This window comes from Mobula birostris, chromosome 2, assembly GCF_030028105.1.
Source record: "Mobula birostris isolate sMobBir1 chromosome 2, sMobBir1.hap1, whole genome shotgun sequence".
Lineage (NCBI taxonomy): Eukaryota > Metazoa > Chordata > Chondrichthyes > Myliobatiformes > Myliobatidae > Mobula > Mobula birostris.
In genome coordinates this window covers 230,656,778-230,671,863 of record NC_092371.1, presented here as the reverse complement: position 1 = coordinate 230,671,863, position 15,086 = coordinate 230,656,778, and the positions used below count along the sequence as shown (strand labels likewise).

The 15,086-nt window shown below is 40.7% G+C and overlaps 1 protein-coding gene across 2 annotated transcripts in view; it reads left to right on the top strand.

Moving 5' to 3' along the window:
• The window catches only part of LOC140210331 (synaptotagmin-like protein 2), a 234,409-nt gene that overhangs the window by 74,398 nt on the left and 144,925 nt on the right, over positions 1–15,086 (top strand). For both annotated transcript variants that reach the window (XM_072279214.1, XM_072279207.1), the window contains exons 2-5: positions 766–911; positions 2,932–3,028; positions 6,749–6,812; positions 7,911–7,959. In XM_072279214.1, coding sequence (XP_072135315.1) covers positions 766–911; positions 2,932–3,028; positions 6,749–6,812; positions 7,911–7,959 — 356 coding nt within the window. The remainder of the gene's footprint in view (positions 1–765; positions 912–2,931; positions 3,029–6,748; positions 6,813–7,910; positions 7,960–15,086) is intronic.

The following is a 15,086-nucleotide window of genomic DNA, read 5'->3' as shown; positions in this document are numbered from 1 at the left end:
ATACAGATATGACCTGATTGTATATTTGATAGATAAGGTATATCTTTGTAAACAATAACTAGGAGTCTGCTTATTGACTATTTTGTACAGTCTAGTAAAACAGCTATTTGTGGAATTAATACAGGTTGCAGGTTTGTTAGGAATGCAAACACAAGGAAATCTGCAGATGCTGGAATTTCAAGCAACACACATAAAAGTTGCTGGTGAACGCAGCAGGCCAGGCGGCATCTCTAGGAAAAGGTACACTTGACGTTTCGGTCGACTGTACCTCTTCCTAGAGATGCTGCCTGGCCTGCTGTGTTCTCCAGCAACTTTTAGGTTTGTTAGGAGGCTGTTTTGTGCTGTTTGTTTATATCAATTTTTATCAACAGTATATGTCCATGTGAAAAAGTAAGATTATGATATGAAAGCTCCCATATTTCAGGGATAAGCTTTTGCTTGCAGAAGTTCAAAGTATATTTCTTATGAAAGTACAAATATGTCATTATGTCATTAAATACGACCTTGAGATTCAATTTCTAGGAGAGGAAAATAATTAAAAAGAATGGGGATAATAATATATTAAAGATGTGTTATCTACTAGGCTCTAACCCATCTGATATAAATTTGTACTTGTATCTGTGTTGTGTTGGGAATAACTCAACAAACTGATTTAATTACTACCATCTCAAAATCTGTAAATACAGTTTGGAGTCTTAACCATTGATGTAAGATGTTAACAATGAATAGAAGAAATAAATCTCTTGAATTCAAATTCTTCCACAGCAAACTGAAGAAATCGAATGTTGATACAAAGAAATTGAAGGTGCTGACAGGCGAATGGTTCAATGATGTTAAATCCAAGCGCTATGGAGAAATTGCCAGTGGTATAGATATGCTAAAAAATTCATTTAACAGGAAAAAGACGCCAGGTAACATTTCCTTGGAAAGCTTTCAAGTTCCAATTATGTTTCCTCCATGGAGATATGTATTTTGATAAAATGACTTATTTTTCCCCATGTAAGTCCACCCCTAGGATACCATTGGTACTATATCTTTATCAATCTAGATGTCTCAGCACTTACCCTTGCTTCATTAGGGTCTTTCTTGAATAATCACTTCCACAAGCACATACTCAGTGAATCAGGATCAGCTTCTTCACCTCTGTCATTTCTGAATAACCATTGTACCCAAGAAGACTACCTCACTACTTTTTTATTTTTACTTTTGCACTTTTTATTTAATTTAACTATTTTATTATATATATATATATATATATAAATATAAATAAAATAAAATATATATTATATTTCTGATTCTCCTAATGTCTACACCTATATTTCAATGTCCATTTTGTCCATCATGCAGGCCACTCTATGGAGGTGTGTTTAAAGATAAAATTTGTTGTGATGGCTATAAATTTTAAGTTATGGAAAGTTAAAGAATTGATTTTCCAATTATAACTTCTGATACTCAGAGTATTAAAAATAATAAATGGAAAATCATGGGGACTATTCCAAGGATAACATCTGAATTTTGTTTAGATCTAACTGTACTGATTCTGCTGCCTGAATGATATCGTGTGTAGATGAGAGTAGTACCTTAGAGACTTTCAAATCTAAACTTGATAATTATTTCAACACACTATGTGAACAGGAATTTGGCAAGGTTTCTTGGGCCAAATGGCCTGTTCTTGTCAAAAACTTTCTAATGTTCTAATGATTGTTCCAAACAAGCTTACTTACAGAAATCCAACCTGAATCTACTTCAAGGGATGTTTCTGCTGCAACAAGACTTTTGTTGGATTTTACTTTGTGATAACCTTATACTCACATTTTGCAACTGAAATGAATAAATAAAGAGGAGGAATACCAAACCAGCTAGTCATTTTTTCTGCATTACTCAGGGATGCTAAAACCAATTGAGGTGCTTTGCCTAAACATTGACCAATTAAATTGCCTCTCTCTACATCATGCTTCTTCACACAGAGAGTGGTGGCAGTATGGAATGAGCAGCCAGATGAAGTGGTAAATGCTTTTAACATTTTTAACATTTAAGAAAAACTTGGACAGGTACATGGATGAGAGTCATATGGAGGGATATGGTCCAGGTGTAGGTCAGTGAGACTAGGCAGAAAAATGGTTCGGCACAGCCAAGAATGGCCAGAAGGCCTGTTTCTGTGCTATAATGTTCTATGGTTCTACTCTCATCAATTAAAAGTTTGCAACAGTGAAGCATCTGTTCTGACATTGAACCAGACAAATTTCTCTTTTCACCTTGCATCTTTAAAATTTTAATCTCATTCTGAAGTCCCAAGGAACTCAGCTTATTTAGAGCTTATTTGACATTTGAGTTAATGATTTTCAAACCGAAGAAAATTCTGTTTGTCATTTCGAACACTTATTAAGATGCATCTGTGCATACAAATCTCAAATTGGCAAACAAAATAACTCCATAAGTAGGACCCAAAAGTACATGGGTTTTCTTTGCTGTAGCAATCCTGGATGATGATCTCATACCTTTTTACTGATACTTTTTGTTTGCTCTTTTTACTGATTCTGGCACAGTGGTTAGCACAACACTTTACAATACAGGTTCAAATCCCACTGCTGCCTGTAAGGAGTTTGTACATTCTCCCCAAGACTGCATGGGTTTCCTCAGGGGGCTCCAGTTTCCTCCCACAGGCCAAAGACATACTGGTTGGTTGACTAATTGGTCAGTGTAAATTGTCCCATGATTAGGCTACAGTTAAATCAGACGACTGCTGGACAGTGCAGCTCGAAGGGCCAGAATAGCCTAATCTACGCCGTATCTCAATACAACACAACTTTTAATAAATGCTGAGTACCACCCTCTTGATTTACACTTAATGGAGAATGTATGAAGGTTGATTTTAATGCTCAGGGAAAGAAAATTGCTCTTTCTGAGTTACGGTTTACTTTTCATGCGCAGTTGTTCCGGATGTTGCTGTGAAAGTGTCGCAGAATGCAAGTACGCTTCTCAATCAAAGTCCTCCACGTGCAGATAGTACCACAGATCCAGAGAAGAGGTAAGAAATCTTTGGAGATGTTCACAATGTATACACGTTTCATTGCACAGGAGCTAGTGAGGCTCTTCATTTGAAGAATTAAATGGATGGCAGAAATTTTACCCTTCTAGTTGAAGAGCTTCTTTGTTTTATCTTGCTTTTTACTGAATTTTTAGTTTTTTTTAAGAAACCAACTTAGTAATACCATCAGCATTTTTGTGTTTCATTTTAACTTCTTTATTTAAATAGCACCAATAACTTTAAAACAGAGAATGGAATTTTACCAAAGCACATTAAAGATCTTCGCTAATATACAGATACTTAAATTTCAAGCCACATAGTGGTCAATAATTTATCATGCATAAAGAAAAGCTGCTCATTTGAATGAAATATATTTGTGCTGTTGCTATGTTTTCAATTCTTTTCAGTGTTAAAATGGGGCTCTTAATGATGTGGAATCTCATTTCATTTGGGACCTAATGTTAATAATTTCCCTTCTATCATATGCAAATGCTGAGCCAAAGTTAATGAGAGGTTTCTGTGGCTTTTTCAGTTCCCTGTACACACTAACCCAAATGAATAGGTCTGGGACAGATTGGCAAAGGAAGTGGTGATAGATATTCCCAGTCTACCCTCCTCAGTGCTATTCTTGATAGATCTGAAGATATCTATTTTGAAGAATGCAGCACTTAGGCTTCCCAGGGAACAATGTAAATGAGAAGAGCTGATGTTTTTCTTTTCTTTGCCTAGCTGGTTTACCCAAACATGGAAAGCCATACCCTCATTCAGTATTCCCAGTATCAAGGCCCTATGCTCTAGCTGCATTCATAGAAACATAGAAAATAGGTGCAGGAATAGGCCATTTGGCCCTTCGAGCCTGCACCGCCATTTATTATGATCATGGCTGATCATCCAACTCAGAACCCCGCCCCAGCCTTCCCTCCATACCCCCTGACCCCCGTAGCCACAAGGGCCATATCTAACTCCCTCTTAAATATAGCCAATGAACTGGCCTCAACTGTTTCCTGTGGCAGAGAATTCCACAGATTCACCACTCTCTGTGTGAAGAAGTTTTTCCTAATCTCGGTCCTAAAAGGCTTCCCCTCTATCCTCAAACTGTGGCCCCTCGTTCTGGACTTCGCCAACATCGGGAACAACCTTCCTGCATCTAGCCTGTCCAATCCCTTTAGGATCTTATACGTTTCAATCAGATCCCCCTTCAATCTTCTAAATTCCAACGAGTACAAGCCCAGTTCATCCAGTCTTTCTTCATATGAAAGTCCTGCCATCCCAGGAATCAATCTGGTGAACCTTCTTTGTACTCGCTCTATGGCAAGGATGTCTTTCCTCAGATTAGGGGACCAAAACTGCACACAATACTCCAGGTGTGGTCTCACCAAGGCCTTGTACAACTGCAGTAGTACCTCCCTGCTCCTGTACTCGAATCCTCTTGCTATAAATGCCAGCATACCATTCGCCTTTTTCACCGCCTGCTGTACCTGCATGCCCACTTTCAATGACTGGTGTATAATGCCACCAAAGTGGATAACTTCACATTTATCCACATTAAATTGCATCTGCCATGAATTTGCCCACTCACCCAACCTATCCAAGTCACCCTGCATCCTCTTTGCATCCTCCTCACAGCTAACACTGCCACCCAACTTCGTGTCATCCGCAAACTTGGAGATGCTGCATTTAATTCCCTCATCCAAGTCATTAATATATATTGTAAACAACTGGGGTCCCAGCACTGAGCCTTGCGGTACCCCACTAGTCACCGCCTGCCATTCTGAAAAGGTCCCGTTTATTCCCACTCCTTGCTTCCTGTCTGCTAACCAATTCTCCACCCACATCAATACCTTACCCCCAATACCGTGTGCTTTAAGTTTGCACACTAATCTCCTGTGCGGCAACTTGTCAAAAGCCTTTTGAAAATCCAAATATACCACATCCACTGGTTCTCCCCTATCCACTCTACTAGTTACATCCTCAAAAAATTCTATGAGATTCATCAGACATGATTTTCCTTTCACAAATCCATGCTGACTTTGTCCGATCATTTCACCGCTTTCCAAATGTGCTGTTATCACATCCTTGATAACTGACTCCAGCAGTTTCCCCACCACCGACGTTAGGCTAACCAGTCTATAATTCCCCGGTTTCTCTCTCCCTCCTTTTTTAAAAAGTGGGGTTACATTAGCCACCCTCCAATCCTCAGGAACTAGTCCAGAATCTAACGAGTTTTGAAAAATTATCACTAATGCATCCACTATTTCTTGGGCTACTTCCTTAAGCACTCTAGGATGCAGACCATCTGGCCCTGGGGATTTATCTGTCTTCAATCCCTTCAATTTACCTAACACCACTTCCCTACTAAAATGTATTTCGCTCAGTTCCTCCATCTCACTGGACCCTCTGTCCCCTACTATTTCTGGAAGATTATTTATGTCCTCCTTAGTGAAGACAGAACCAAAGTAATTATTCAATTGGTCTGCCATGTCCTTGCTCCCCATAATCAATTCACCTGTTTCTGTCTGCAGGGGACCTACATTTGTCTTTACCAGTCTTTTCCTTTTTACATATCTATAAAAGCTTTTACAGTCTGTTTTTATGTTCCCTGCCAGTTTTCTCTCATAATCTTTTTTCCCCTTCCTAATTAAGCCCTTTGTCCTCCTCTGCTGAACTCTGAATTTCTCCCAGTCCTCAGGTGAGCCACTTTCTCTGGCTAATTTGTATGCTTCTTCTTTGGAATTGATACTATCCCTAATTTCTCTTGTCAGCCACGGGTGCACTACCTTCCTTGATTTATTCTTTTGCCAAACTGGGATGAACAATTGCTGTAGTTCATCCCTGCAATCCTTAAATGTTTGCCATTGCATTCTCTCTCTGGTTTTTGGTTTAATGTCCTTCAGAAAGAGAGCCTATCTCAATAATCTAAACAGATCTACAAGACACCATCAGCAAAGTTGGACAAAACTTGATAGGTCCTGAAGAGATGTTTTGTTTAGTCTACGCTATACCAATACTGCTTTGTTCTTATGAGACTCTAAGCTATTGGAGCCGAAAAAGGCCACTTGGCCCATTGAGTTTGCTTTGCTATTCAATCATTAACAAATCTTCCACTGAACCCCATTCTTTCACCTTCTCCCGTAACCAATAATTCCATTGCCAATCAATAACCAATCAATCTCTGCCTTAAATTGGCCTCCACAGCCCCCCATAATAAGAACTCCACAGATACACTGCCCTCTGGCTTAAGAAATTCCTCCTCATCTCTACTTTAAAGGGATGTTCCCTTATTCTGAGGCTGTGCCCCTGGATTATAAACTCCCCAACAAATCAGAATATCTTCTCCATGTCCACTCCATCCAAGTCTTTCCAATATTCCTGAGGCTTCTATGAGATCTCCCTCATCCTTCTGAAACCCATCAACGCTCTTCAGATGTTAAGTCTTTCACTCCTGGGATCATTCTTGAGAACTTTCTCTGAGTCTTCTCCAGGGCCAGCACATCTTTCCTTAGATATAGGGCCCAAAATTGCTCACGATATTCCAAATGTGTTCTGACCAATGCCTTACAAAGCCTTAGCAGAGCATCCTTGCTTTTAAATTTGAATTACTAAAGAGAAATGGATAGCATATTGTTTCAGGGAAGTATGTATCTTTTTGGCATTTTACATTATTTTTAGACCTGAATTTCTTTCTTCATAACTAATATTTTGACATTTTTGTTTGAACAGCTCATTAAAAGATGCAGAATCCTTACCACAGAGAGAGATGACACCATCCAAATCCTATCCACAGGTCAGAATCTTTATCTGTGAAACTTAGGTTAAAAATAAATGTTTCTTGAATCATTTGAAATACTTCTGTTTCTATTTAGCTCCATATTTCTACTTGTGTAAAAGAAGGCTCTAAGAACTGTTCCCTCTGAACATAGGACTCAATTAATCTAGTAGGTATTAGATAGAAAGCTAGTAGTTAGTAGGAGAAAACTGAAAGATAACATGGAGTGGGTGTTTGAAATAACAGGTGATATATTAAAAAATCTAGTGCACACCAGGAGACTAGTCAAAGCTGATTTACCTGAGCATGAGTTTGCTACATCTTTTTACCTTCCCAGTTGACGAAATAACCAGTAAAGCTACATATTGATAACAGAATGGTGACTACACGGAGACTTAATTAAGTAGGTCCTGATTACAGAATAAAAATGGTTATCCACAGATCTAACAGTAAATCCAATTATGTATTACAACAATGGGTACACATTATAACACAATGAATTCCTGAAACTTGGGCATCATTGCTGCTACATTCCATGTCTCTGCTTTTGTCTGTGGTTCCCTATTATCACATTAGTGCTAGCCACATCTCTATTTAGTAGTTATTAGCCCTCAGTATTATTTTCTCTACAACAGTGCTTGTACTGCCCTCTTTTACAACCAGGTTCAACATCGTCCTTTCACCTAACAACCGCAAGGTAGTCCATGATCTCATTCAGAAACAAGATCCAATAAAGTTTAAACCTCTGCGGATAATTAAAATGTGTGTGCAGGGCTAAATTCTGAAGGTTCAAGTTCAAGAGCACAAGCCTGCTTTGGCAGTACTTTAATACAGGCACCTTGTTCAAATTGGATGTGCTCATCCATTCATTCTGCCCAACACACTGCTCAAATAGTTCCTCGTTGACTGTACCTTGGTCAGCTTTTGGAGGTTACTGCATAGGTGATTTTCAATTCATAAGCGCAGCTTACTAGCACTGACAGTGGTGTGCAAAACCAATAAAACAGAAGAAAATTTAATATATTAGAAAAGTTGTTGCAGATGCAAGCAGTAAAATTGTTTTGTCCAGATCAGATTTTAATTTAATATCCTTTTCCTATCTTTTCCTTTATATAGGCACCTGCAGACAGACATGAAATAAAAGATGAAGCAGAGACAGGGAAAGGTACAGTACATTTACTAAGCTACTTTGAAGGGCAGGATTCAATTTTTACAGTACATGCAGATGTTTCTGTACACACAACTGAACATCTTACTTGAAAAAATGCCTCTTATATTTTCTTTCCTTGAACTCTCTTAACTTAATATGGCCATCAACAGCTAAAATTGGATTGATTAATGCCAAATCATGTTTAAAAACCAGAGATGAATATTGGTTATTTTGATAATTATATGCAACACACAATTAAATTCACCAGATTGTGACTGCCTATCAACTATATTAATCATGATTAGTTCAAACATCTCAAAACTTCACTACATAGTTTCAAACAGTTATTTCATTCCTTAGTTTACTTTCATAACTTCCAAAACCCACTACTTATGTTCAGATACTGCTCACTCTTGATGAATCTGGCTTGGGTCTGAACTGGTGAGTTCTTCTCTGAGGCCCCAACTCAATATCTTCTTCTTCGTGGCTTGTCCAGATCAGATCTTAATTTATTGTCCTTTCTCTATCTTTTCTTCCTATTTAAGTTCTGATGTTAGTGCTGCTGTTTATCTCGTAATGCACCCTTTTATACATTTCTTCCCATTAGCTTAGAGACATTCCTTAGTTTATTGACAATTAAACTATAAGGAAATCCTTATTCATATAAGTATGTGTTTCTTTAACCCTTTCAAATTTCTGCCTGCTACCATTCTACAATTGTCTCAACCATCTGTTCTTTAATGATCAGAGTTATAAGACTGTTAATTTCACAACATGTCGGTCCTAGAACATCGCCATTGGCTTATTCTGTTCATAATGGAATCTGAAGCAATCTCAGCTAAGTTTCTATGTTAATGCTGACCAAATATTAAACTTGTGACCTTCCTTAACTGTGCAGCTTTATTCTTGGTTCTCAGCTTCTCTTCCGAGCCAGCACAATGCCCACCCAGAGCCTGTAGGGACACTTGATGTCTCTCTGCAATTACTTTGTCCGACAGACTGATTCTGGCTTAAGTAATATCTCTTGGGAAATTTTTCTGTGCATTATTTGCTCTAGACCCTTTTACACTTTTTCAGCATTGGGCAGTTATCTAATGATGTTGTAATAAGTGCAAGGACTATTGCAAATATGAAAGTAGAGCTTTTTTTCAGGCATCCGTTAGTCTTGCGAGACTGTGGATCTGCGCCTGGAAAGTCTTCACTCTCCAGGGCGCAAGTCTGGGCAAGGTTGTATGGAAGATCGGCAGCTGCCCATGCTGCAAGTCTCCCCTCTCCAAGGGAAGGGTATTAGGACCCATACAGCTTGGCACCAGTGTCGTCACAGAGCAATGTGTGATTAAGTACCTTGCTCAAGGACACAACACGTTGCCTCAGCTGGGGCTGGAACTCACGATCTTCAGGTCACTAGTCCAATGCCTTAACCACTTGGCCATGTGCCCACCACGTGGAGCTATACACTGCAATAACAGTCATAATTCAAAACAATCACTTTACAACTGGGAATACATTCTGTATTTTGTCATATTATCATTAACTCAGTGGATACTCTGCAGACTGTCTCCAGCATATCCATAAGACACAGGAGCAGAGTTAGAATATTTGGCCCATCAGTTCTGCTCCGCAACACATCCTTGGATATGTTGGTTGTTAACACAAACAAAACATTTCACTATATGTTTCAATGTATTTGTGATAAATAAATCTAAATCGGAGTCCAAATTGGACGGTGTTTACAATCAGAACCGAAATTGCCCATTTGAATCTCCTAAAATGATCAGGTGCAGAGGATCTAACTGCTGAGGTAGGTAGTCAAAGGTGACATTACTGGCAGCAACTTATTACTGGACTTGTCAGTATGGTGATAAACATCCCTTCAGGGCTGGTTCGGAACCTCAGGGGAAGAGGTAATGACATGTCCATTTTAGAGTTGTCACAGACATTGCATCCTATCTGGGTACCTCTGAATGACACTGCATTCACAAGTTCTTGGTTTCCCAATGCTGTCTTTACAGAGGTCTGTGAAATACTTCAGAAAGACTTTATGCCATACTCTCATGCCAGAGTTGTTTCTCTCCTTTGAAGTCATAGCTGCCACAACCTCAACATTGATCCGGGGGTCCACGGTGTTACAATGCTATTACGGGTTGGGGGCAGCAGAGGTCAGAGTTCACTTCCGGTGCCATCCGTAAGGAGTTAGTATGTTCTTCCTGTGACCGTGTGGGTTTGCTCTGGTCTTCTCCCACAGTCTGAAGACGTACCGGTTAGTAGGTTAGTCAGTCATTGGAAATTTTCCCATGAGGCTAGTGTTAAACAGGTGGGTTGCTGGGCAGCAGGGCTCATTGGGGCCAGAAGGGCCTGTTCCGTGCTGCATGTCTAAATAAAAGAAATCTAAATTTATCTCTAAATAAATAGATATAGGTTCTTCCCAAGCATCGGGAGAACAGAGTTATTTCTCAACCTGCCACACTCAGGGGATCCAGGCACTGTATTCATGTAGAAATGTATTTCATCCACTGTGATTTCATGTACATTCTGGTATTGGCAAGGTTAGTGTCAGAGACTGTAGTCAAGTTCCTAGCAAGGACGTCCATTAATAACCTGGACTTTTTCCTTAACAAAGGCTTCTGTCTCTCAGTGTTCGGGTTGTGGATCATTAAAAGTCAGGCATAGTTTTAGAGAGCACACAAGAGGACTTCACTCCAAGGAGGTTCAAAGTTCAAAGTTCAACTTTATTATCAAACTGGACAACAGGGTGACCCGTTGGGGCACCCTTTGAGAAAAGGGTAGTGCAGTCTAATGTGACCAGAATGAACATTAAGTTTTCCTGAATGCTATTAGTATTGCTTTGCTTTTGAAACTGAAGTAGAAAACGTCGGTTTATTAAAGAAGAATGACGCCTAGCAAAGCAAAGCTGCTCCTCATTTAACGAAGGACACCTTTGATGGCATCATTTCTGGTTCATCTGCCACCCTCGTGCCTCTCGTTGTCATTCTGGAGACGTGCAGTCCTTCCATCCCCCATCTCTTCATCTCTTCTGCTGTTTGTTCTTTGTCTCTGATCCTGGAGACGTGCGTGCCTCTCCTCCTCTGTCTCTTCTTCTCTCATCTTTTTTTGTCTTGACCCTTTGATTCTGGAGTTGTGCGGCCCTGGCCTCATCTAATTCTTGTTCTCTTCCTCTCTTTGCTGCTTCCTGACAACGTTTGGTGTCATCTCTTGACTATAATCTCCCCCTTGCCTTTCCACGCGGCATAATTAGGCTGACCGTTTTTTTTTACCCTAATGCTGGATAGAAGATACGAAGCACTAACACCAAAGGATGCTGATTATTCTTGATGATGTGATTGGCGCTCTCCTAAATGGACATGATAGAGACGTGATGTTCTTGGACTGCAGCAAAGGGTTTTATGGGTGTCTTGAAGTACGTCATTACAGTAAGATTTAATTATCTCTTATTGATAGGTGGCAGTTAGATCTGTCCCAATCCTGCACATGCTGATGGTGATTAGCAGAATGTGACCCCTCGAAATAGAGCTGCCCTGCCCTTTTGCTCCAGTAGGTGTCGCTGCTGAGGCTGGCTGTGCGCATGCATTGGGCTGTTGCGTCCCAATTTCCATTGATGGCGGATCGGCTCTCGGGTTAAAAGGGAGCCTGTTGATTTTGGTGAATGAGCAATTTTATATGAATATATAACCCTGAACTTTGCCTGCATTGTGGAAGTTAGCGCATTTTAATTCGATTTAGCGGAAGAAAGTGCCGCTGTAATGCACCGTTTGCGCTAATTGGAGGTCACAAACAGACAGACAGAGCATGAGAGTTTTAGTAGTATATAGATGTGTTTATCATACGCAGCCTTGAGATTCATCATCTTGCAGGCACCCACAAAGCAAAGAAACACAGTAGACTCCATGAAGGACCACACACAACAACGGCCGACAAATATCCAATGTGCAAAAGAGGACAAATCATGCAAATAGTAAAACAAAAGTAAATACATAACATAATAAGTAAAACATGAGGATGCACTGTATGACATTTTCTGTGGCACGGTTTGCCCAGAGGGATGTGATCTGGGGGGGTGGGTAGGGTGGGGATTGAAGGCTACCATCTATTTCCCTGTGACCTTGCTCCAATACACAGAAGTTCACTGCTGTGTGCTGAGTTTGCATGGCTGGCCTACTGAATACAGCACCTGATCATGGAATAACATAGCATGGGAACTTACCTTTCAGCCCATCGCTGACCCTCAGTATCCGTTTCCATCAAATCTACAATCATCCCATTTTACTCCCTCCACATCCCCGTCAACTCTCCCCTCATTCTACAGTCACTTCCACGTTAGGCTCAATTTACAGTGACCAATTACTCAACTGACCAGCAGGTTTTCGTGCTGTGGGAGGAAATCAGACTATCCAGAGGAAACCCATGTGGTCTAAGTGCAAAATTGCAAACCCACGAAAGCAAGACTGGGGACTGAAACTGTGTTACTGGACCAGTGAGACAGTGACTCTACGAGCTGAGTCGTTCAACTGTTTTGCAAAAGGCGGAAGATCATATGAACTCCCAGCCCGAGGTGCAGACTGAAGAACAGCAGGATCACGAGGGGCAGAAAGTGGGGGTGTGGTAGATGACCAGGGAAAGTTACAGCAGAATGGTACCTACCTACCTTCCAGCAGAGTGGAAGAGGGAGGTATTGATTTCATGGGCCACCAGGGACTTTCTTGCAGAGAAATGCCCTTCTCAAGGAATGTAACATAATCCTTCAGCAGACGCCTGCTCCAGATCACCCTTCTTCTCCAGTGAACATAGCAAACCCGTGCATCCTTCTTTACAGGAACACTTCCTGTGCATAGCATTGTGTAAACAATTACAGAAATGGCTCAATACAGCGGAGGGAGAGATTGCCCTGAGGAATCTCCAGGACAGTAAACTTAACTTTCACCGTTAAAATATGCCGGGATCTTCTCACCTGGAGGGTAACTGCCTTCTGTGTAACACCAATCCACCTTTTGCAAGGTAACTCATTGATGAGGATTTTCAGATCTCCTTGTGTGAACTCCTAGCTGTTCCTGTCTCCATTACTTCTTCCGTCTCCATTACTTCTTCTGTCTCCACCGCAACCATATTGTGCATTGCTGCTGTTGTGCCTGCTAGGGATTGGCTCTTTAAGAGGTGATGTCTTTCTCAAACAACTGAGCCTGGTCCCATCAGGAATGGTGGTAGTGAGATTTTATTTCCTAGGTGTAAACCATCTTATCAATGTTCTTAACACTTTTTTTTGATAACTACAATTTTTTGTGTGTATAACTTTGGGAATTAGTGCTATTTTTCCATTGCAGATTGAGTGCAACAAATATTTTCAAAATTCCAGATCTTTGGGATAAAAGAAAAACAGAATGTTATCTATGTTTAACCATGGGCAATTTTTACACTGGAGTTGTTTTCAGTTTTGTTTCCACAATACTGGGCTACATTAACCACAGTCTCTATTTTGTATACTACCTACTCTGACTCTAGTCCAAGTTTAATGTGTTCAGATAATCTATCATGAACGCAAGGAGATATGTTTATGATACCTATGTCAATATTCAGAGAGCTGCAGTCCGAAGATTTGGGATACTCAAATAACTCTAACATGAGATTCAAAAATCTGAGGTACAAAGAGACTTAATTTCAACAGGACAAGAATATGGAAGCAAAAGTGTAACGTTAAGGCTTTACATTGGTGAAGCCTCACTTGGACTAGTGTGAGCCGCTTTTGGAATGTTGGGGGAGGGACAACAGAGCACCCAGAGGAAACCCACGCAGTCACGGGGAGAACATACAAATTTCCTTACAGGCAGCAGTGGGAATTGAATGCCTATCAGTGTTCACTGCCACTGTAAAACTATGTGCTAACTGTTATGCTACTGAACTGCTCAGTTTTAGACTAGGTAACTGCTTTGTCAAGTACTTGTAGTCTGTCTGAAATACCCATCTTGGCTCCCAGTTTCTAGCCATTTTAATTTTCCCCTTCCTATTCCCAAACCAACATGTATGTCCTCAGCCTCCTCATCTGTCAGGGTGAGGCCAGATGTAAACCAAAAGAGAAATAGCTCATACTCATTCTGGATAGCCCATGCCCCAGTGGTATGAATTAAATCTTCCAATGACAGGCATCTCCTTGGTTCTATGTTCATTTCTTGCTCTTACTGATTCACCCAGGTTCTCCTACCCCTACACCCTTCTTTCCAACCCCTCCACCTCCCACAGGCTCTCTTTGACCCAATTTACCCAATTCCTCTCCTCCATCTTGTTCCACGTGCCCATCACCCCTACACTTAACCCACTTGTTCTTCCATCCCCTCCTTCAACTGGTCCTGAATATTATCCCTCTCTTCTCTGGTTCTATTTAACAATTTCATTACTTACCATATTTGAGAATCTGCAGCTCTTGTTCTCAACGTACAGCCTCTAGCTTCTGACTCTGTCTCCACCCTGCCCTCTCCCACCTGACTCTATCTGCCCACCATCCCCTTCTGTACCTGGTTCCACTTATTGCCTGCCAACATCTACCTCACTTCTTGTGTACATTGCTTTATAGTGTCTCTCTCCCTTCTACACTCTGTCCTGATGCAACGGTTTAATCTGCCTGTTGAACTTATCCAGAAGTCTCTCGAATCACCTTAGAATCAAAGAATGATTAGAACATGAAAGGGGGCCATTGGTTGTCATGTTTGCATCAACTATCCACCAAAGTAATTCGTTCACTGCACCTTCTCCAAAAACTTACAATTTCTTTCAGCATTTGTGATACTTATACAATTCCATCTTCAAGCCCACAGTGAACCTTTCCTCATAACACCTGGGCAGCTTTTCCAGCTTGCAACCACAGATTGTGGTCAAAAATATTCCCACATGCCATTTTTAATTCTTTTAATTCTTTTCTCCTCTATGCCAATGTCCTAAAGTCCTTGACCCCTTCATCAAAGAGACCAGTCTTCCAATAAAGGAACACACATAAAAGTTGCTGGTGAACACAGCAGGCCAAGCAGCATCTCTAGGAAAAGGTACCGTCATCATTTCCGGCCGAGACCCTTCGTCAGGACTCTCTGAAAGAAGAGCTAGTAAGAGATTTGAAAGTGGGAGGGGGAGGGGGAGATCCG